Source organism: Zootoca vivipara, chromosome 4 (genome assembly GCF_965207765.1).
Source record: "Zootoca vivipara chromosome 4, rZooViv2.hap1.1, whole genome shotgun sequence".
NCBI classification, from domain to species: Eukaryota; Metazoa; Chordata; class Lepidosauria; order Squamata; family Lacertidae; genus Zootoca; species Zootoca vivipara.
The window spans coordinates 25,790,835-25,812,180 of NC_142587.1; the positions used below are offsets into that span (position 1 = coordinate 25,790,835).

The window sequence follows — 21,346 nt, forward strand, 5'->3', positions numbered from 1 at the left end:
GGTTTAACATTTAAAGACAGCATTTATATCACACTGATTCTGCAAGGACAGTTTCAAACCCAGTGCAACCTGTTAGGGCCTCTTTTTTTGCTGTAGACCACAGATAGCTAATCTGCGGCACTCCATATGGACTCTTAACTGCTATCGGCCTCAGGCAGAATGGCCAAGACTCAAGGATGATGAGAATTCTAGTCCAGGAACATCTAGAGAGCCACAGATTAGGAAGCCCTGCTGTAGACCCCATCTGAATACATTTAATGCTATGTCCAGATACATTTCTGGGCAAATGCATTAAGGGAGTTGAGTGACCTTTTGAGAATACTGTACCTGGCTTTTTCATAGTTCATAGCCTAACCACCTGCCTAGAAAAGGAAGAGATATCTAAAAGCTGTCATACTGGCATCTAGTGGTGAAATGAAAGTTAGTCAACATTCAAATCGCTACTGTTGTTGTTTGTAGTTTCTGTTTTTCTTACTGAACTGAAGTTTCACCTTAGCAGAACACAGCTGATGTTGTTAACCTAGTCTAAAAGTGAAATCGGTCACCTTATACTACATAGCCTGACATTACCCTTCTACTGGCTCTTTTGTAACTCACAAGGAAGGCTTGTGAAATCCACCACTTTACATGCTTTCATCCTTACCAGATGCAACATGGGACCCAATTTAATTTATTTATTGCAAATGATCACCTTCCTTCTATTTCTTTCTAGGATGACAAGTTACAATGAAGAGATGGGCTCCTGCAACTTCAACTGTCATACAGAAGAGGAAATTTAAGAAGGGAAATCATGCAGGCTGAGATCACTCCTTCTACATAGGAGGCACAACACTCTTGTCTTCCTTTGCATCTATATTGTATTTTTAAAAAAATGATTTGTGAAACCCACTTTAGGTCAAGACGTAATGCATTTCTCGGTCCTAATCTATGAGTTGACAATCAATACACCTTGAGTTCTTGACCACCATTTGGCAAATACTCAATATCAGACTGCTGCATATATAGCGACATAATCAAATGAACTTAAGCACTTTTTAAGTGACTTTGATTTCAGTGGGAGAATTAAGCATATGTATGCCTTGCTTCCACTGATATCAGAGGAACTTAAAATGGTCTTGCGCCAGATCGTATATATAATATACTTAGAAAATTCAACAGGCAATCATGAAATATCAAAGGATTCTTGAATGTTTCCTCTACATTCAAAATATTAACAATAGCCACAATACAGATACTTGGTTGCCTCATTATTGATCAAGTACAAACAAATTCCCATAAGGTCAGTGTGGAATGAGGAAATCAAGCTTTTTAAAAAATGGTTCTAGTTGGCCTTTCCATAAATTTAGAATCTTGGCACCATGCTGAAGAGATGTGTCAATAAACATTTCACCACATTCTTTCATCAGCTTTAACTTCATATAAAAATACCACATACCACATACTTTATTTAGGGATTTAATTTATATACCACAAATACTGCTTTTTAATATAAGTACAATATAATACAGTTGTAATTATGTAACTGCTGGTGTTCATGAACTGAATGGCATGCTGTGCTGTCAAAACTTTTACTAAAATGGCCTCTAGTTAAACTTCTCCAAAGTATAAAATCATGCAAAATCTACATCCTATATGATACAACCAGTACAATAATTGAATCCAATATCCTACAAACAGCCTGGGCTATCTTCTGAATTTCTTCTTGCAGTGTCCATGAGTCAGCCATCATTTTCTTGAAGCAGAAGTAGTGATTCCTGTTTCGTCAGTGGCATCCCACCACGACTATCGAAACCAGTGACGGTGCGCACAGTTATTGGCCAAAATGTCTTCATTACCTGGTGCAGTTCAGACTGCAAAACTTATTAAGTCCACTGAGAAGAGTCTATGGTTAGGAAGCTTTACGTTTTCCTCCTGTGACTACTGGTCGTGCGTATTCCACAAAATCGTCTATTAGAACTGGCCATGCTCCTTAAAAAAAAAAAAAAGTTAAACAGCTTTCAGTCAAAACCGTTGAATGTTTAAAAAACAATGCATTTATCTTTGCACACATGTTCACAACTCAGATTTTATTCATATGAAATCTTCCAGAGGGAAGCCAAGTTGCATAACCAAGTGCAAATTACAAAATGCTTCAGCTACATTTTAGGGTCAACATTATTTTGCAACACACACTCTTCGCCTAGTGGACACACAGGGCGAATGTTTATGGACAGTATTACTTCAGCACTACTCCATTTAATTTTGAACATCCACATCAGTTACCTTCTTCGTCGTAGTTTGACATATCATCTGCAATCATATTTCCAAAGTCTAAGAGAAGATTCCAAGTATCTTTGGGGATTGATCTTTTATGATGCTCCTACACAAGAAAAATAAGCTGGTATAAACTATTTTTAGAATTTTGTTGCAAATTTTGTAAAATCTCAACTGGGCGAAACATCTGGGTAAAACGTCAGCAGATCAATCCCAAACCTGGCTTGGGAGCAGCAGATCCACTGCTGCATCCAAAAGCCCTGCTGCTCATGCTTTTTGCTTTGTCAGATCTGACGCGCCCAAGGACCAGGCCCCTTAGGGGATCCATGAGGCTTTGGATCAAGTGCATCCAAAGCTACTAATGCCCCTCTCACACTTTTCAGGGTTTTCTGCTGCCAACCTCCAGAAGGAGCTTATCACCTGCTTGGAGAAAGCTGACATATTCGCTGTGACAAAACCCCCGCCAACAGCATTCTTTTCTGCCAGGACACTAACACACCATCCTGAACCCCCTTCCCCATCGGGGAGATTAGGACCGAGCTCTAAGTTTGTTGTGCTGTAAATGCTTAATATGAAAAGGTAAAGAATTCAGATGCCTCCATGGACTTCCAATATTGTACTTACCAATAAAAATTTATTCCAAAGATCTAGAAATTTAAATCTCCCTGATAAAACTAAATTCCAATATGCGATTGCCATTTCTAGATCTGAAATACATAAGCATAACATACAATATATAATCATATGAAAGATGTTGCGCAATAAGCCAATATAGAATGAGTAGTTTTTAAACCAAGATTAAAAAAATTACCAATATAGGTTTGGAGGGATCATTTGGTGCTTCTACAGTAAAGACTTGGCCTTTGTATGTTTGTGGCGCTAGTCCTAAACATGGAAGACTTGCTTTTAAAAACACTTATTTTGTATTCATTGTTTACCACTTTAAGTTTTGGAAAGAAGAAAATACCTCTGACCTAAGAACAAGGCAATATAACTCATTGAGGAGAAAAAGGTTAAAAGATTTCAAGTTATTAACTGTTAGCAAAACACATAATTATCCAGTACTATTTCCAAATGTGATTTAACCTGTGACTCTGAGTGATTATACCAAAATAACGTGCATGGCCAGAAGAATAACCTTGTTTGAACATTGATGGTGTTTCAGTTTACATAAGATGCAAAGGCAACAATTCTTCATTTATAATTCTTATAAACCAATCTTATGTATGTTTACGCAGAAAAATTTCCCATTGAACTAAGGAACAGAAACAGGATTGTGGCCTTATCTTGGGCTTTGTTACAACTAGGTTTATCAGAGGTCAGTGACATTTTGATGCAAATGATCAGTGTGGTCATAGATAGCCAGGAGTTTGGCTACTCCCAAACCTCATTTACGGAGTAAGTTGGGCTACCTCCATTTAAACCTGTTTTCCCCTCCATACCAGCACCCACTAAGACAACATGAGAACCCAATTTAATTCTGTACTGTATTTGCTTCTCATATTGCTTCTTCTGAGGTTTATATTACTAATTCTAGCTTTTACCTTTCCCAGTTTTGGTTGCAAGAAAAGGCTGGATTAGCAACAACAAAACTACAATTTTGGTTCCCAGAGCATGAAAACAAATATTTCCTTCTCAAGATAGTACACATTATCTTGCTTGCCCTCCAGTATATGATCTTCACAGCTACTATGTCTGATCCGCTAAGATAAAACTAGCGTTCCTTTGGTGTGGTAGATAAATTTAAAGGCACATTAAGACAAAACTTAGAACCAGACTATCTTCATCCATGTGCAGGCATGATAATGACTGAAATATAGAATAAGCTGGCAAGAAGGAATGATGATTTAAACATGCCCCTGTAGTAAAGTCATATTTAGGAAAGACTATTACAACCCAAAGGGCATGGGTGGCGCTGTGGTCTAAACCACAGAGCCTAGGGGCTTGCCGATCAGAAGGTCGGCAGTTCGAATCCCTGGGATGGGGTGAGCTCCCATTGCTCGGTCCCTGCTCCTGCCAACCTAGCAGTTCAAAAGCACGTCAAAGCGCAAGTAGATAAATAGGTATCGCTCCGGCGGGAAGGTAAACGGCATTTCTGTGCGCTGCTCTGGTTTGCCAGAAGCGGCTTAGTCATGCTGGCCACATGACTCAGAAGCTGTACACAGGCTCCCTAGGCCAGTAAAGCGAGATGAATACCGCAACCCCAGAGTTGTCAGCGACTGGACCTAATGGTCAGGGGTCCCTTTACCTTTATTACAACCCACATTTAACTTCTTATTCAAATGTGCTACACTATTGTTCTGACATTAAACATAAATTAGTTGTTGAAGATTCCGCATTCCCTTGTAGACCTGCAGGTATAGGGAGGTATATAAATTTAATAAATAATAATAATAGTATTATCCACATTCAGGAGCACACCTAGTAAATAAATTTGCTCACACCAATGTGTGTTCCCTTTCCCCAAACAATTTGCATATGGAAACACACACCTAGCAAAATTTGAAAAAGGTTGCCAACATTAGCAAGTCTAGCCTCCTAAGTGTAGATGAGGTATCTGTATTAGTAACAACGACAGAATAACACTTTCTAGAGAATTGTGCAATGGCTACAATCAATTTGGGGTATGATTGTGTACGAACATCCTTTAAAACCTTCCTGTATCTCTGAAAAATTACCCTCATATGCTACTCTAATGGAGCATATGAACAACTGCAGTTCTAAGGTAATTCTTGGCATATAATATCATTTTCAAGAAACTAATGTGGTCATGAACACATTAGTCTTATTGTACACAAGGATCTTAATGTACACATCTCCCATTTGTGTTAATTAGAACAAACATTATTTTTGCATGCTTACTTCCTTACTTAAAGGCTTCTTAGATAGCAATTTATTACTACTACTACTACTACTATTGCTAGCAGTGACCATTTTAGGTGTGTCTGATATATGCGTGCCAGCACACGTGTGCATTGCACTGAACCCGGAAGTATCCCCAAAAGATTCTCAGGCAACCTTTCACTGAAATGGTTTGCAGAGAGTGGTTGCAATGCAATTGTAATCTAAAGATAATGCTACTTAAATTGAAGCCACAACTGTACATCTGAACCTTCAAGCTGAAGATGAAAACTTGGGGGAGGGAACTGATTGCAGAAAGAACATTAATTGATTTTTATGTTCAACTTATAAAATACACACACACACAACTCACCTAAACCTTTTTGTCCAGGGTTCTTAGCAAAGTTAAAGGTAAACTGATAAAAATCTTTAAACTTCATTGGATCCTTTAATTCTTGTTCCAGTCTTGGCAAAAGAGTTTTTAGCTTGTCCGTAGTATCACACCTGGTGAAAATATTATATTCTTTTTATAACAAAAAACCCTAGTTTAAATACACCAACAAAAACATGACAAATATGCTCTCACTGTTCAAGATAAGATACATTCTTTATTAAAAAGAGTGTAATCATCTTTATTAAAAAGTTTTTATATACAAGGCAAGGATCAGCTTAAGACTAACTGGTATGATAATTTAACAGAACTCGTGACTATGAATTATTCCACAATTCTTCATTAAAATGCTGTGCCTGGGATGCAAAAAAACCCCTGCACAACTGCTTTATTTATTTTCATTTTCACCCTGCCTCTAGGCCACAAAACAGGCATTTAAAACAACTAAAAATCAATAAAGCATTATTAAAACCATTTAAAAGCAGGACAGAACTACATGCACACCAATCAGCATTTACCATGGTAACATGAATATTGGATTGAAACATTTGTACAGGGAAAAAATGGCAGACAGAGGAATGTTTAAGTATTCTCTTGAGCCTGCCAGTTGTCTCCAGGTCCATGTTAGCATTCTGAGACAACTACTTGGTTAACTTAATATATTAGTTTTACCCCACATTTCTTCATCATCATCACCTGTATGCCACTTTTGAACAAAATTGTGCCCTGAGTAGTCTCTGATGTATCAAATGAGCGGTAAGGCAGAATCATGTTAATAAATAAATACCAAAATATCCATTCAACAATGTATAAAAATATAAATAAAATAAGCTGGCAGCTTAAAAACATAAACAGGAGGAATAATACCTAACATAGAAATAAAACAGTAGTAAAGGGGCAAAAGATTTATACAATCTGAAGAGAAACCAGAGTTTGAGGACAAGAAATCCAGATTCCAAATTGAAATAGTGGAGGGAGATGACAAGTTATTATCTAAGGTGTATGATTACATACTTGAATGGAATACAAAAGACGAAGAAACAAAAGACGTTATGATTAAATGGGCTATGGACTTTGGATATAACATCGAAATTGACTTATGGCTTAAATTATGGAATCAATATGTTAAATTTACAGCGTGTACAGTACTGAAAGAGAACATAATGAAGATGGTGTACCGGTGGCACTTGACTCCAGTCAAGCTGGCCAAGATTTACAAGAAAAAAGATAAAAAATGTTGGAAATGCAAGTTGGAGGATGGGGATACATATCATATGTGGTGGCAATGCAATAAGGTAAAACCATTTTGGAAACAAATATATAATGAGTTAAAAAGATTATTAAAATACACATTTCCAAAAAAAAACCACACGGAATTGTTTTTGTTAGGACTAATGGGGAAGGAAATTAAAAAAGTAGATCAAAGAATATTTATGTACGCCACCACGGCGGCCAGAGTGCTGCTGGCACAAAGATGGAAAACACCAGACGTCCCAACTGTGGAGGATAAAAATGGTAGAGTATATAGAGCTGGCTTGGTTGACTGGAAAAGTGAGAGAGCAGAAGGTTCAGAAATCCCAAAAAGAGTGGAATAAATTTACAGAATATCTGAAAACATATTGTAAACCAACAATAACACTAACTGGCCTGATATAACACCTACAACTGTAATAATGGAAAGTAACAGAGATTTGGACAAAAGAGAAAATATATGGAAATAGAGAATAAGGAGCAGATATGAGGTAAAGAGGATAGAAAACCAAATGTGAAAGGAGGAGGAAGTCGAGTTTGGCAGATCTAAAAGAAATAGAAGATGAAAAGAGATGTTAAGATGATAAAGGGGTGAGGGTTGGGGTACCTGTTGTATTTTGTTGTATTGTTTATTTTGAATAACAGTGTAAAACTCTGTATAAATGTTTATGTATGAAAACTAATAAAAATTATTTTTAAAAAAATAGAAATATAACAGTAGAACTTTACTACTACCGGAATTTTCAGTGCAGGGAGACTGAAAGTGGCATTTGAGATTAAAAATAAAACACAAAAAACAATCCAGCAATTTAATACAGCAGCAGATAACAAGCAACCAGCTCTTCTTCGCCTAAGCTATTTTTGGTGATGGTTAAGCTCAGCCTTCCTTGGCAAAGCCCAAGCAAAGGTTTGCTACAGCACTGATAAAAACTGATGTCAACTTGGATATAATTTGTCTTCAGGAAACACATGTGGCAAAAAAACATAGTTATATTCTTAAAAATAAAAGGTTGGGTAAAGAGTTTATAAGTTCGATGGAAAAGAAAAAGAGAGGAGTGGTCTTGTATATAAAGGAGAAATTAGATCCGAAATTGATTTTTAAAGATGAAGAAGGAAGAATAATCGCGGCTCAAATATCGATTGAGGGAGAAAAAATGTTAGTGGTGGGAATCTATGCACCGAATGAAAATAAGGCTGAATTCTACAAGAATCTGGAGGAAAGGCTGACTGAATATATGGATCAAAAGATAATGCTTATGGGCGATTTCAATGGAGTGACAGTGCCAGAATTGGATAGGACCAAGAAAAGGAAGAATGAAGGTAAATTACCAAAATCCTTCTTTGAACTAGTAGAAAACCTGGGTCTAGTGGATATTTGGAGACTGAGGCACCCTACAACTAAACAATTTACATTCTTCTCAGAACCAAATCAGAGTTCGGGAAGGATAGATAACATGTGGATCTCCAAGGAACTAGTGCCCAGGGTGAGTAAAACAGAGATAATACCACGTACACTGTCAGACCATAACTCTATATTCATGGAATTGAAAAACAAAGACCAAAAGTCCTTCAGGTGGAGAATGAACGAAGATTTATTTGATGATAAAGAGGTGGTCTCGAAAGCTAAGAAGACCCTGAAAGACTATTTTCATTGGAATTTATACAAGGATACCGGACTGGATATGGTATGGGATGCAAGTAAAGCAGTGATGAGAGGCTTTCTAATACAGCAAAACAGTTTTCGGAAACGAAAGAAAGAAAGGAAGAAAGAAGAAATTTTGAAATGTCTCATGGAAAATGAGAAGAACCTGATTGATAAACCCAAGAATCAGCAAATAAAGAATAATATAAAGATGTTACAGACACAATTCTCCATGTTGATCAATCAGGAGATTGAGTGGAAAATAAAACAAATGAGACAAAGAAATTTCGAATCGGCGAATAAAACAGGAAAACTGTTGGCTTGGCAGTTAAGGAAACGTCAAAATCAGAACATAATAACTAAGATTAAAACAGAGGGAGGAATGACGGAAGATTCAAAGGAGATTAAGAAAACCTTTCAAAAATTCTATAAGGATTTGTATTGCAAAAAGAAAGAAGATGAGAAGAAGATCAGTGAGTATCTAGGAAAATATGGATTGAAACCAATTCCAGAAGAAGAGAGGAAAAAGCTAAATAACAGGATAACGACACAAGAATTACAACAAGCAATAGGGAGAATGAAACAAGGTAAAGCCCCAGGACCAGATGGTTTAACGGCGAAATATTATAAAGTACTGAATGAACTGTTGGTTCCAGTTTTAGAGGAAATGATGAATGATATTCTGTTGGGGGGAAAGATCCCAAATACATGGAAAGAGGCATACATAACATTGATCCCAAAGCCGGATACGGATGGCTTAGAAGTCAAAAATTATAGACCAATCTCATTATTGAATAATGATTACAAACTCTTTGCAGATATAATGTCCAAGAGATTGAAAGAAGTTTTAAATCAAATAATACATAAGGATCAGGCTGGTTTTCTTCCTGGTAGACAGCTAAAGGATAATGTAAGACACATAATAGATGTAATAGAATATCTGGAGACCAAGATAGATAAACCAGCTGTCTTGATGTTTGTAGATGCTGAGAAAGCTTTTGACAATATATCTTGGCAATTCATGAAGAGGAATTTGGAATCAATGGTTGGGAAGAATACATTCGTGAATGGGATCGAGGCGATCTATTCAGAGCAAAAGGCAAGATTGATAATTAATAACACCCTAACAGAATATTTTGAAATCACAAAAGGAACTAGACAGGGTTGCCCTTTATCACCGTTATTGTTCATCATGGTCCTGGAAATATTATTGATCAGATTAAGAGACCTATCTACAATTAGAGGTATTAAGGTAGGTGCAAAGCAATTTAAAGTGAAAGCCTTCGCAGATGATTTAGTTTTAACATTGGAAAATCCAAAGGAAAGTGTTGCAGAAGCTATAGAAGTAATGGAGAAATTTGGTCAATTGGCAGGATTCAAATTAAATAGACAAAAAACCAAGGTTATGGCAATGAATATGACGAAAGAGGAAAAACAGGAATTACAGTTAAAACATGGACTCGACGTGGCTAAAAAGGTAAAATATTTGGGAATATGGATGACAGCAAAGAATATTAATCTTTACAGTGATAATTACGAACAAGTATGGAAGGAAATAAAGAAAGACCTGGAAAGATGGACTAATATGAAAATGTCATTCTTAGGAAGAATTGCAACAATAAAGATGAATGTATTACCTAAGATGTTATTCCTATTTCAAACTATACCTGTGGTTAAAGGTACGAGGCAATTCCAAGAGTGGCAAAAGATTTTATCAAGATTTGTCTGGCAGGGGAGAAAACCTAGAATAAAACATAAGATTTTGGTAGATAAGAAAGAAAGAGGTGGATTCGCCCTGCCAGACTTGAGACTTTATTACGAAGCGTCCTGTATCTGTTGGATAAAAGAATGGATAACTCTAGAGAATACGGACTTGTTAGATTTGGAAGGTTTTAACAATAGATTTGGATGGCATGCATATTTATGTTATGACAAAAAGAAATCACATACCGGGTTTACGAATCATGTGATAAGAAGATCTCTGTACGAGGTGTGGGAAAGAAATAAAAGGCTGTTAGAGACTAAAACACCCTGGTGGGTCTCACCAGCAGAGGTATTAACAGTTAAGAAAGTAAATATGGAAAAGAGGCGGGCCACGTATGAGGAAATCTTGACGAAAACTGAAAAAGGATGGAGTTTAAAACCTTTTGAGGACATTAAAGGAGTGTTAACAGGATGGATAGAATACCATCAAATAAATGATGTGCTTAAAGAAGATAGAAAAATAGGTTTTGAGGATAAAAGATCCAAATTTCAAATAGAAGTGCTAGAAGGCAAAACAAAGCTTTTGGCAAAGATGTATGATCTGTTGTTGGAGTGGTATACAAAAGATGAGTTGACAAAAGAAGTGATGATTAAATGGGCAAAAGATTTGGGGCATAATATTGAATATGATGCGTGGTTGAAACTATGGAATCAAACTTTAAGATTTACAGCATGTACTGCCTTGAAAGAAAATGTATATAAGATGATGTACAGATGGTATTTAACTCCAGTTAAGTTAGCTAAAATGTATAGAATGAGTGATAAAAGTTGCTGGAAATGTAAAGAGAAAGATGGTGAATTTTATCATATGTGGTGGACATGCGAAAAAGTTAAAAGATTTTGGGAAAGTTTATATAATGAATTGAAAAAGATGTTTAGATATACCTTCCCAAAAAAACCAGAAGCATTTTTGTTAGGAATAATAGGAGGAGAGATTAGAAAAGAAGATCAAACATTGTTTATGTATGCAACAACCGCGGCTAGGACTTTGTTAGCCCAAAAATGGAAATTACAGGAATTACCTACAATTGTGGAGTGGCAGATAAAAATGATGGACTATGCTGAACTTGCTAGATTGACATGCAAGATTCGTGACCAGGGGGAGACAAGGTTTCAAAAGGACTGGAGTAAATATGTGGACTATATGGAGAAAAACTGTAGATCATTAAAAACTCTCGCAGGATTAAAATAAACCTTACGAATTGACCAATATGTTAAAAAAGGAACTGCAAAAAAAGGAATTAACAAGAAACCCGCATGAAGGGAGGGGGGGAAGTCATAGCTCGGCGGAGCAAGGTAAAAGATGTGAATATAAGATCTTGTATAAAAGATTGGTTTTGTTAATTTGTTGAATTTGGAAAATTGGAATAAAATGTATTTAAAAATAAAAAATAAAAACTGATGTCAACTTGGCATCCCTCCTCCAGCAGGCTACTTGACTTAAGCCAGAATTTTTAGGTCCAATAGGACTAACTTAGCAGCATGAATGTCTAGTTGAAACAGCTCTACTAGGAACAATCAGCAATATGCAAGTCTGGGGAGAGGCTCCACCCAGAGCCTTCGCCCCTTTGTCATCAGGCACTACAGACTCCCTAGCTGTCCGTGTGTGGAGATACTGTCTTCCAGCACCTCTAAAAGGTAAAAGGAAAAGGACCCCTGACAGATACGTCCAGTCGCAGACGACTCTGGGGTTGCGGCACTCATCTCACTTTACAGGCTGAGGGAGCCGGCATTTGTCTGCAGACAGTTTTTTCCGGGTCATGTGGTCAGCATGACTAAGCCGCTTCTGGTGCAACAGAAGACCGAAACCAGAGCAGCACATGGAAGACTGAGTAAACTACCAAGCAATGTTAGAAGGAAAGACCATATTCAATCTTTTGCAATCTCTTTGACCTTTTTTGTCAACTAAGCCAAATAAATGTTTAGTGACTTCAAATGACGTTTTAAAAAACATTTGGTCACATGTTTGAAAGAGGCAAGAGGACATTAGAATTACTGTAAGAAGATGAGGAGGATGAAAGCACATGCTAGTGAGCAAGCACTGAGAGAAGCATGTGCTACTGATAAAGATGAGCCTGAGCATTGTCATCTCAGACATTATGTGTTACATAACAGGAAGAAATGAACTGCCTTGCTCTGGTTCTGAGGAGGAGCCAATGGAGCAAGGCAGTTGTCACAGCACCATGGAGAGCTCCTAGTAAGTAATGTACTGTACTTCGAAAGGGGTTGAAAGTGAACTGGGACCTTTGAGGCTTCTGTTTCCAGTCCACCTCTCCTAGGCTCCAGTCTGTTTTGGAAAACTATACAGAATCATAGAATTGTAGAGTTGGAAGGGACTCCAAAGAACATCTAGTCCAACTCCTTGCAATGCAGGATTCACAACATGAAGTTTTCCCATCCAAATTGAAACCATCCAGGACCCTGCTTAGCTTTGCAAATGTGCTAGCATTTTTTATTGCTGAACCACTAAAGGACCAAGTCTTAAATGAGCCAAACCTCTAGCTGGAAGTCTTCTGTGTTCCATGACACTTCAACTGAATCCAAAAGAACCGTAAAAAATGGTCTTAACTGAAGGGAAACAGACCAGAAGGACTGGGGAACGAAATTGTCCCTACTAGGAAAAGCTCCAACTCTAGAAATTCACATACATCTAATGAAATCATGTGCATGGCTAAGAGCATCTTTGGGTAGTTTTTACTAGGACATTTCCCATAGTGAACTAGGAAAGCCAATGTTCAATTTTAAAAGTGTCTAGACAGTTATCTATAGGAGATTGAGCAGCAAATGAATGCTATGTAGAAAGCTCTGGATACATGCACTGTTGGTTAAAAAATAGCTTCTTTGGACCACAACTCAGGTAATCTGTGTATAGATAAGACATGTGTGATTAAATAATACAATTGATCAGTATGCACATCTTTAAAATATTTCAGAAAGTTACTTTTGGTCTACCAAGACCATTTTGAAGTCCTATTAAAGAAAGGCATACTCACCCCAGTTCTGTCATGCCATCTACAAATTCTTTTTTGCTGAATTCACACTGCGTGGCTGCCCTAAATTTCCATGCTATGACCAAAACACTGATACTAGCAGGGTCCAAGCTTAAATCATCACAAAACTGTTGAATCCCATCAATGCCAATTTTATTCTCATCTTGCGGGTCTGAAAGGAAAGAATGTTATACTTTTCATGAAGAATCACGTTTCAAAGAATTGCAGCTCTTTAACCATCAGAAAACACCCTGCTATTCCATTCTTCACAAAACTGAGGGGGCTGGGGCTCATGCACACCATGGGGCGTGGTGATGTTGCACGGCCACAGCCCCCTCAATCATGAGGGCAGAGCAGAGCACCTGCCTAGATCTGCAATCCACAAAGTTTTTAAGTTCAAGCACTTGAAGCCAAGTGGTCAAAAACCTTAAATCCAAGTACACTATCTTAACCCACCTACAGATGCGGCTGTAAACACACAGCTTTAATCCAAGAAACTTCCAGACATACTCCTGTTTTCTGTGTCTGATATGAAAGCAATTTCATACTTTAAAGAAGCATACTCCTGTTGTCTTCTTTACACTTAAAAGTTTCATATGACAGAATGGAATTATATGAAGTTACAAAATTCAACTACGGTAGGTTGTGTATCTAAACCGGGTATCCTTCATCTGAACAACATGATGTCCTCCAAACATTGTTTTACTAGGACTCTCATAATCTCTGGCCTGCCTGGAACTGATGGGAGTTGTAATACCACATCTGGAGGGCACTACATTTTTTCTATCCAATCTAAACTACACACCTTAATCTTACTACCAACAAGACCATCCTCTCTGATTTTCTTAAAAATTGAGTTCCAAAATTCAAATAAATAGTATGTCAATGTTTTACAGTGCAGTATATGTTGAAATTTCAAAGAAAGACAGTCTTTTAAAATTCCAACTGAAGAGTTGTAATGATATTTAAAATAGACCTTTGTACTGGATGTGTTTCACATCTCCATAATTCTTTTAAGGGCTTGAAAAACAGATGATTGCTGTAAGAGGTTATTAGACAATCATACACAAAAGAACAGATTTTCTAACTTAAATTCTATGAATCACTTGAGTCTTTCATTCATCTCCCCGAGAGCCTGCTTTTGAAGCAGTTAACTACAGGTGCAAATGAAATGTCCTCCTCAAGTCTGCTTCTGTTTAAGGTCCCTATAATACTACTAAAGGGCAATAAGCTACATTGAGCTCTCCCGAGGAAAGGTGATATACAGAATGTATAATATAAAACAATTTTCTGTATATGCTTAGTGGAAATGTGATCTACAACTCTGCTGTTTGTGACATAGTTTTTTTACAAGTAAAACTAATAACGTCTTTCAGACACCAACATATTATTATAACACATTTCATTGGAGCTGTCAGCTGATTAAAGTATTTTGGTTTGTTAACAATCTGTCTTTTAACCAATTGCTTAAGTAAATTTGCATATTACCCAAACATCAGTACGTTTTGAGATAAAGTTTAGCAAATGATTGCTTACTGAAGACTGAGTAAAACTACCAAGCAATGTTAGAAGGAAAGACCATATTCAATCTCTTACAATAGAAGCATTAACACCAGACATTAAAATCCCAGAATCCTGGAAATTGTAGTTTGTTATAGGTGCTGAGAGTTGTTAGACCTCTATTCCCTTCTCAGAACTAAAATTCCCAGAGTTCCATGGGATTGAGTGGTGTTCCTCTGCTAACAAGGAGGCTTAACAATCCGATTGCATCCATAGTATTGGGGGGCACTATTAAAGTTTAAAGCACAAGCACTGATAAACATTACACTGAAAGTGGCAAGGATTCAAGGCTGGGTGAAAAAAGATTTGAACTTCCAAAGCGACTGATATTTTTTTAAAAGCTTTATATGGACAAACCTATGGCAAGATGTACCACTTATGATACAGATCTCCTGTTCAGTCGGATTGAGATGGCGTAAATTCCCCAACCCTGGTTCAGTCAAGATACACTGGTGTACCATGCACATCCCAGCTCAGCCAGTTGAGCTATGGCTGGTAAACGTCCCCCAAAAGAGGCCTTATGGGGCTAAGCTCACTGAAGTGCAGCAGGAGTAGAAATGAGGGAGCAATGCAGCCATGTTCTCCTCTGCAGGAGCTTGCATACTAGGCCATGTTTTAGCTTAGTATTACTTGTGAAAGAGAGCACAGAATATAAATCCAAGCAAATTACAGATTTAAATATAAATAACTCAACAGTGACATAGTCTCACATATAACTGCGAAAATTAAATATGTTTTCACTCCTTCACTAGATACTAAGCCTTTTAAAGAAATTCAGCAACCTATAGGTCATAACAAAACTACTGTAAAGCATATTGTTCTACCTCCCAATTTGTGATGAAGATAACATACAGGTGAAGACCAATTTGTGTGCATCCAATGGACATGCGACTGCGTGCATTGCATCAACCCGGAAAAGGGGGTGAACCGGGATGTAGCGTGCTTATGCGCGCTCTGCCATTGTGCATGATGACCCAGAATGCAACACCCATGTAAATTGGGGGTTGCCTGTACAATAATAAAATACAGACAACCCCAAATGTGCACAGGGGTTGTGTTCTGGGTGATCACGCACGTTAGCAGAGTGCACATAAGCCCCACCCCTACTTTCAAAGGAGTTGTTGGCACCTGTCCTTCTCAAGAGACAATGGAGTGCAACTCCAAGGGTGGAGTCAAACCACTGTGTTAATAGCACCGGTGACTTCCCCAGGATGCAAGCCTGGGCAGCGTGTATGGAGGTTCTGGGCTGCCCAGATGACAGGACCCCTCTCAGCCTTGCTGGTGTGGTCCAAAGGGAAGCTGAGCAATACATTTGGCAACACCCTGGCTGCAGGAGTTGCCTGAAGGTGTACAAGATGCCATCTGGATTTGTGTAGGGTTTGTTCCTTAGTTTTTTCTTCTCTTGAAGGCAGCCGAGGTTTAGGATCAGTTTTCTTCTAGATGGGCTACCTTCCCAGGTTCACAAGCCCCATCTGCCTCTCACTTCCCTCTATAGCATGGGTAGGCAAACTAAGGCCCGGGGGCCAGATCCAGCCCAATCGCCTTCTCAATCCGGCCCGCGGACGGTCTGGGAATCAGCGTGTTTTTACATGAGTAGAATGTGTGCTTTTATTTAAAATGCATCTCTGGGTTATTTGTGGGGCATAGGAATTTGTTCATGTGCCCCCCCCCCAAAAAAATCTAGGCTGCCCCCCCACAAGGTCTGAGGGACAGTGGACTGACCCCCTGCTGAAAACGTTTGCTGACCCCTGCTCTATAGCACGTGTAGAATCTGCCTTCTTGACCAGTGGACCCAATATTGTCTCATCCGTTCAATCCACCAGAGCCTATCTTCCTATGCAAGGGAAGTCCCTAACTCACCAAGGGTTTGAGACCCATCGGCTACCCTCACCTGGTTTCAGAGGAGTATACAGTACACTTATATAACCATCAACATAGGCATTCCAATGTGAATGAGAATGCACATTAGAACACACGTTCTATGGAAAACAATGCAGGGAGTATAAACAGCACCTCCATTCTTATGCCCATAACTCCAGCAAGTGATTGACAATAGGAACTGGATCAGGGTGATGCAATTTAATTATGAAAAGTCTTGAGTTTCATGTGTAATGAATCAGATACTACAAAGTCCACACAGTCAGTAGTGGCTGACAGGGCAAGTGTGGGTGCGGCTGCATTGCGCTTCCCTTTTCCCAACTTGCTCTGCACCATGAGGGGGCAGAATTGGGATCATTGGATGGACCTTGCAGCTGCACCCAAAATGTGCTTGTTATCTCACTACGTTACCCCTCCCACCCTTGGGACCTGTGGCGCTGGGAAGGCCAGAGAGCAACACAGCCCTACCCATATGACCCTGCTAGCTACAGCTATATATAGTACTTACTATACTGCTAGTACATATCACACATACAAATTTAAGTGGCTAGATTGCGTTTCCTTAGCACACATGCTGGATTTGCACTTACAGTGTTTTCAATTTTAAAATAAAATTATGTCATATTGAATGGTAAAGCGGGAGAGCTTTATACTTGGAGGTTGTGGTTATTACAGAAGCATATACAGATTGTTAGAACAGAATTCTACATTCATATTTAGTTTACAGCCTGGTACTATGCTTGTTTACCCAGAACCAAATGCACCAAATTCAACAGGTGTTGCTTCCAAGTAGATATGTTCAGGATTACAGATTCCCCAAACCCCAAAGATTTAGGCAAAAGCTGAAATCAAGTCCAAATGAAATAATGAAAGAATAAACCTTACCTTTGTACCTGTTATACAATTGTTCTAACTTCTTTCTGTCTATTGAAATTTTCATGGATTCTTTGTAGTACAAGTCTGGGTTCTGGAAGTAGTTGTCTGTTGCCACTTCTAGTTTCCACTCATTCTGCATTAAACAGTATATAGCAGTCCTTTCACCAGCCTGGGTAACTGCCATAAACTGGCGGACCTTGTCCTTCTGAGACGATTTAAGTTTATGCTTTAGGATGCAAAAGAAGCAGGAAAGCCAATGAAGCTAATCCAGTCGTTTGTTTCAGAATTCTACTATAACTGCCTATCTTTTAAAAGGGTTTACTTCTCTTGTTGGGTAACAAATTTCACTCCAGAATAACCCAAAGAAATCCTTGTTCTTCTGTAGTTAAAGACAGCACTCTCTTCTGAAAACTGAAATGACAGCAACTATATGTACATTTTTAACAAACAAACAAAATTCTGAGTGCAATTCATTTCAGTCTTAGCATTCATTACAATTCTAGATACATCAGCTTTCCTCATCAGAATACCTAGTTTATCTACACAGTAGCTATTCATTAAGGGCACAAAATCTTTAGTCAACTAACTTTTAAGTAGTGGTGTTATGATAAACCTAAGAACAAAACTGTGCCCTTATAAAGCATGAAATGAAATGACACTACCATATATTCAAGGGTCTAAAAACACTGAAGATACAATCCTTTACACATTTACTTGGGAGTAAGTTCCACTTAAATTAATGAGCTACTTGAAAGCAAACATGCACAGGATTGCACTTAGTTGCAATATCAGTGGAGGTGCATCATCATAATCATGATAAAAATCAGAAGCCGGCATTCTAAAAGTATGGTTTCAGGTTAGAAACCAAAATAAATAATAAATAAATGTGTCATCCAAGAACACAGTAACATGAAGTCACTTTAACAGTACATTCCTATTGCATTAATGTTTCACTTGCATTTCTCTATTGCGAGTACAGTACAGTCTTGAAATATCTCCCAGTAAGATGAACACAGTTGTGATATTTTGTGTCACCATTCACGAAGGCATTTGATTTATAAAATCCTCTTAGCAAGCAAAACTGCACGACCAAAACTACAGCAAGACTTCTCTCCTATTCTAAAGAAGCCCCATGTAAAAAATGTTTGTGAAAGAGTCCTGAGAACCATCACATTGGAAAATAAATCCAAGTAAAACATGGCTCCTGTATCCTTACTTGCCAGCCAATTTCAAGATCCAGGAATTCAAGGTTTTAATATTGAAGTAAATGTGGGAATGTTCAGGGATGCAGGAGAGGATATATTGTTTGATTATATCCTATCAGTAAAGAGAGGCTTGCTTGTTTTGATTCATCATTCACTTTGGGGGGAAATGCGAGAAATTGAGCTTTCACAGGCAAGAATAATGAATAAAATAAAAATAAATAAATAAATAGATAAGCAAGCCGTTTACTGAACTTCCTGATTCAGGTTTTTTAAAATTATTTTTAAATACATTTATTGTGATTCTAATTTGAGATCCCCATTTAAACTCGGCTTTCTCTCCAAATAAACCACTCATTTTCATACCTAGCAGGATACAAATGAGGGAAAATTGAGCGATGCCAGATCCTAAGGGAGTGTGTGTGGGAACGATTTGGTCTTAGAAGCTCAAAAGGAAGGAGGGAAGAGCACCTTAGCAGCTTCCCGGCAACTCATTCACTTGCGGCTCCTTGCCCCCCGCGGGACAGCTCACCCCGCACCCCGGCCTATATCCCCATTTTTTTTAAAAAAAAAAACCCTCTCCCCAGAGCCGCTCACAGGGTCGAGGCTTTTGAGAAACCAGTGCGGGTGGGAAGAGAGGGAAGAAAGGCAAAAAGAGAAGTATAGCTTTGGGGGCCGATCTGTAAGAAGCGGACAAAATCGGTGTGTGTGTGTGTGTGTGTGTGTGTGTGTGTGTGTGTGTGTGTGTGTGTGTGACAGACAGAGAGGTCGTCAGGCTGCAGCACCCTGCCAGCTTCTCCCCTGCCCAAAAAAGGGAAAGGTACGTGGTGGAGTTAGTGGTGGTGAGAGCCAGTCAGCCAGCCGTGGTGGCAGTAAGTACTATAGTTGCGGTGCTTCTGCTATTAGCTTCGCCCCCAAGAATCCCATTACACACACGCACGCACAAAAGAACACCCCCCCCTTCATGCACACGAGACGCACACCCGTGTGTCCAGATTAGTGTTACAAGACCTCCTCGGGGCGTGGGGGCTCCCACTTGGAGAGCTTCGAGGGGAAACCTTTCAATGACGGGGAAGGGGGGGGGGAGAGAGAGGAAGGCAGACAGGGTTAAGTCTCACAAGAGCCTTTGCCCCCCTTCAAAAAAAACAAAAACCGGCCGCCTCGTGACCTTCCTTGACTGGGGCGGAGAGAGCACAGCGGACGGGAGAGACCTAAAGGGGAAAGAGAGCAAGGTCGCTCGCTACACTGCACTTTGCCCTCAGGCGGCAGCCCGGCGGGAGGAGCTTTTATTCCGCTGCTTCCTCCTCCTCCTCCCCTCTGCTTTCCAGCTCGCGGAAACGGGAAGGGGGGGTGTTATTAACAACCGGTGCAGTTTTTCTCTCTCCTCTTCCTCCCCACTCACCTCCCCCCCCCCCGCCGGCCCGTGCGCAACCTACCATTTTATCAGCGGCGCTTTCAACCAACTTCACTATCCAGCGCCAGCGCTGCTGCTGCCGCCGCCGCCGCCACGGCGTCCTCCTGCGCACGCGCGTACCGGGCCGCCTCGCCCCCCCCCCCGCTCCCTCACGGCCCTCAACCGCCTGCCATCGCCTAGGATCTTCTTTGGAAACTCCCGCCCCCTAGTTGCGTTCTTTCCCGCGGTTCCAATACTAAAAGGTGCAATGTTACCGCGCCTGTAGCGCTGGGGGAATCGTGCAAGGCCCGGCAAGAGCTAGAAAGGAGAGGAACTACGTTACCCATGGTGCACTCCGCTATCGACGGGCTGCTGCCATAGATGTGTAACAGTAGACTCATGCCTAGCGTCTTACTTCTGGGCTAACTTTGTTTGTTTGCTTGCTTCGAGCGTCACGAGGGAGACAAAAATATGGATAAACTCGGGATTCCCCGTCCCCTTTAATTGGGCAACAGCAAGCCCTCTACAAAGGATTTATTTTCTTCTTAGCGCTGGTCTTTCCGTGTTTTTTTTAAAGTTATTAACCATTTTAAAGTGGGTAATGCACTCGTATTCAGCTTGTATTCAGACTACTGCATACAGTTCAGTGTTGGATTTGGGCTGAGAGGAGATCTAAGGTGGGGACTATTTTTTTGCCGTAACCTGGAAAGGTCCAGCCTCTTTTTTAATTTGCAGTATTATAGATGGGGATGCTGAGGCCAGTTTGCATTTACAGCCTCGAAAATATCCCTCGTACAAAAACACCATGTTGCAACAAGATAATCCCGCCCTCGGATCAGTTCAGCGCAGAACTGCATGTAGAAGCATAGATTTGAAGGCAGGATACGCTGTTGGTTTTGGTACAGTCAATGCAATTTTAATAATGTTTCCCACCCATATTTCCCACACAAAATAAGAGCCGAGTTGAAAATAGCATGCCCTTTGCTGTTTCTGGATAGGCATACTGCTGCTCAGTAGCAGCTACACCCAACTACTGCCTTTCCCCATTGTTTTTCTACCGACGTCGTATAGTGAAGCGGCAAAAATGAGCGTCGAAGGAAACCAGGAAGTCCCACCTCCAATCTATTGTAGCTCTATCAATATCTTACCTCTATGGCCGATGTGAGCGTGGGAGGGGTGGAGTGGGAATTCTATACTTCCCACAATGCACCGCAAGGGAGGCGGTTGCGATTACCTCTTTCTCCCCGTCTCTATACTGTCCATGTACAATCCCGTTCACTACATTTCCCACAGCGCACTGAGGCA

At 39.6% G+C, this 21,346-nt stretch overlaps 1 protein-coding gene across 8 annotated transcripts; it reads right to left on the bottom strand.

Annotated features, from left to right (window-relative positions):
• Positions 1-1,442: 1,442 nt before the first annotated feature.
• Positions 1,443-21,327, bottom strand: DCUN1D2 (defective in cullin neddylation 1 domain containing 2). 8 transcript variants are annotated; one of them, XM_035114341.3, is made up of 7 exons: positions 21,190-21,327; positions 17,456-17,857; positions 13,136-13,304; positions 5,468-5,598; positions 2,878-2,960; positions 2,263-2,359; positions 1,443-1,968 (listed from the first exon to the last, which is right to left on the bottom strand). In XM_035114341.3, exons 2-7 carry the CDS (start codon positions 17,628-17,630, stop codon positions 1,889-1,891), a joined length of 735 nt encoding a protein of 244 aa, XP_034970232.1. In that variant the 5' UTR covers positions 17,631-17,857; positions 21,190-21,327; the 3' UTR covers positions 1,443-1,888. The 8 variants fall into 8 exon arrangements, with proteins under 8 accessions (XP_034970232.1, XP_034970234.1, XP_088524723.1 ...); XM_035114343.3 differs by having other exon boundaries at positions 17,456-17,672; positions 21,190-21,324; XM_088668597.1 differs by having other exon boundaries at positions 17,456-17,872; positions 21,190-21,300.
• Between the last annotated feature and the right edge of the window lie 19 nt (positions 21,328-21,346).